Genomic DNA, 1,691 nt, shown 5'->3' with positions numbered 1-1,691 from the left:
GGAAGACAGGGGGCAGCCTGGGACATACCAGCGAGTTAAGAGGTGGAATTGCTGGAACCTGGCGGCTCCTGCGAGGATGAGGAGAGGGGACTGAGAGGAGGGAGAGGTCAACCTGAGGCCGACATTTGGGTTTGGAGACTGAGGATCGAATTCCCTGTATCTCTAGGGTGTGGAGGTGCATGAGGTCCCTGGGAACCTGCACCAGCTGAGGCAGCCGGGCCAGTTAAGGGACTTGGGTTGGAGGGTCAGGTGGCCCCAGGCTTGGGGACAAGTTACTTAAGCGTCTTGCACCTTTATCTGTGAGATGTAAAAATAGGCTTTCGAAAAAGAGAAGTTATTGATGGAAAACTGGTTCAGTCAATGCAGATTGTAATCAGATTTGCTCAGAGGATTGATCCGAGGATGAAATAAGCTAATGCTGTTGAGCCCTGGGCGAGGCGATAATGGTGCGAGCTCACACTTCCTCAGCACCACACTCCGCCCTCGTGCTTAGTAAGACCTCCTAGTGGCACCTCGAGGCAAGAAAACGTTATCCTCCTTTCACAGAGGAGGATGCAGGGGGATGAAACCTCTTTAAAGCTCCGAGACGCTTTGCGCCGGAATTAACTTTACCCCCACATGACAGATAAAGAAATGAAGGCCGCACCAGGCCAGGGGGGGGCAGCTCAGTGAGAGGGTGAACATACTTGCAAAGGTGGGGCCAGGCTCAGAGCCTGGGCAACCTGGCCCTGGCCCCCCCAGGACCTAGAGCCAGGCTGGGCGCTGCCCCCCTGTGGAGTGGATGGCCCCGAGTGAAAGTGGCCAACCGGGGTGTCCTGGGGTCTGAGCACAGCCTCTCCTGACCACCGTGGGGTCTTTCTTCTGTCTGTCCCCAGCCTCCGGCCGCTCCCACCCAGCCAGCCCCAGCCCGCCGGGGCCCCCGGCCAGCCCGGTGCTGCCGATCAGCTACCGGCTGTCCCACACGCGGCTGGCCTTCTTCCTGCGGGAGGCGCGGCCCTTGCCATTGTAATCAGATTTGCTCAGAGGATTGATCCGAGGGTGAAATAAGCTAATGCTGTTGAGCCCTGGGCGAGGCGATAATGGTGCGAGCTCACACTTCCTCAGCACCACACTCCGCCCTCGTGCTTAGTAAGACCTCCTAGTGGCACCTCGAGGCAAGAAAACGTTATCCTCCTTTCACAGAGGAGGATGCAGGGGGATGAAACCTCTTTAAAGCTCCGAGACGCTTTGCGCCGGAATTAACTTTACCCCCACATGACAGATAAAGAAATGAAGGCCGCACCAGGCCAGGGGGGGGCAGCTCAGTGAGAGGGTGAACATACTTGCAAAGGTGGGGCCAGGCTCAGAGCCTGGGCAACCTGGCCCTGGCCCCCCCAGGACCTAGAGCCAGGCTGGGCGCTGCCCCCCTGTGGAGTGGATGGCCCCGAGTGAAAGTGGCCAACCGGGGTGTCCTGGGGTCTGAGCACAGCCTCTCCTGACCACCGTGGGGTCTTTCTTCTGTCTGTCGTCCGCGCCCGGGTGCCCGCCTCGCAGCCCGTGGCCCAGGTGCTGTTCTACGTAGCCGGCCGGGACTGGGACGACTTCGGCGTCACCGAGCGGCTGCCCTGTGTCCGCCTGCATGCCTTCCGAGACGCCTGGGAGGTCAAGAGCTCCTGCCGCCTCAGCGGGGCCCTGGCCGCCTGTCTGGTGCG

At 60.3% G+C, this 1,691-nt stretch overlaps 1 protein-coding gene across 1 annotated transcript in view; it reads left to right on the top strand.

The window, feature by feature from the left end:
- Window positions 1–443: 443 nt before the first annotated feature.
- TMEM132E (transmembrane protein 132E) overlaps window positions 444–1,691 on the top strand; it is a 13,185-nt gene continuing 11,937 nt past the window's right edge. The window contains exons 1-3 of the mRNA XM_015570768.1: window positions 444–492; window positions 876–1,005; window positions 1,464–1,686. Of these exons, the coding sequence (XP_015426254.1) occupies window positions 444–492; window positions 876–1,005; window positions 1,464–1,686 (402 nt within the window). The remainder of the gene's footprint in view (window positions 493–875; window positions 1,006–1,463; window positions 1,687–1,691) is intronic.

Source organism: Myotis davidii, unplaced genomic scaffold, assembly GCF_000327345.1.
Source record: "Myotis davidii unplaced genomic scaffold, ASM32734v1 scaffold327, whole genome shotgun sequence".
In the NCBI taxonomy this organism is placed as follows: Eukaryota; Metazoa; Chordata; class Mammalia; order Chiroptera; family Vespertilionidae; genus Myotis; species Myotis davidii.
Note: the sequence above shows the minus strand (reverse complement) of the source record. Positions and strands in the feature narration are given on the sequence as shown.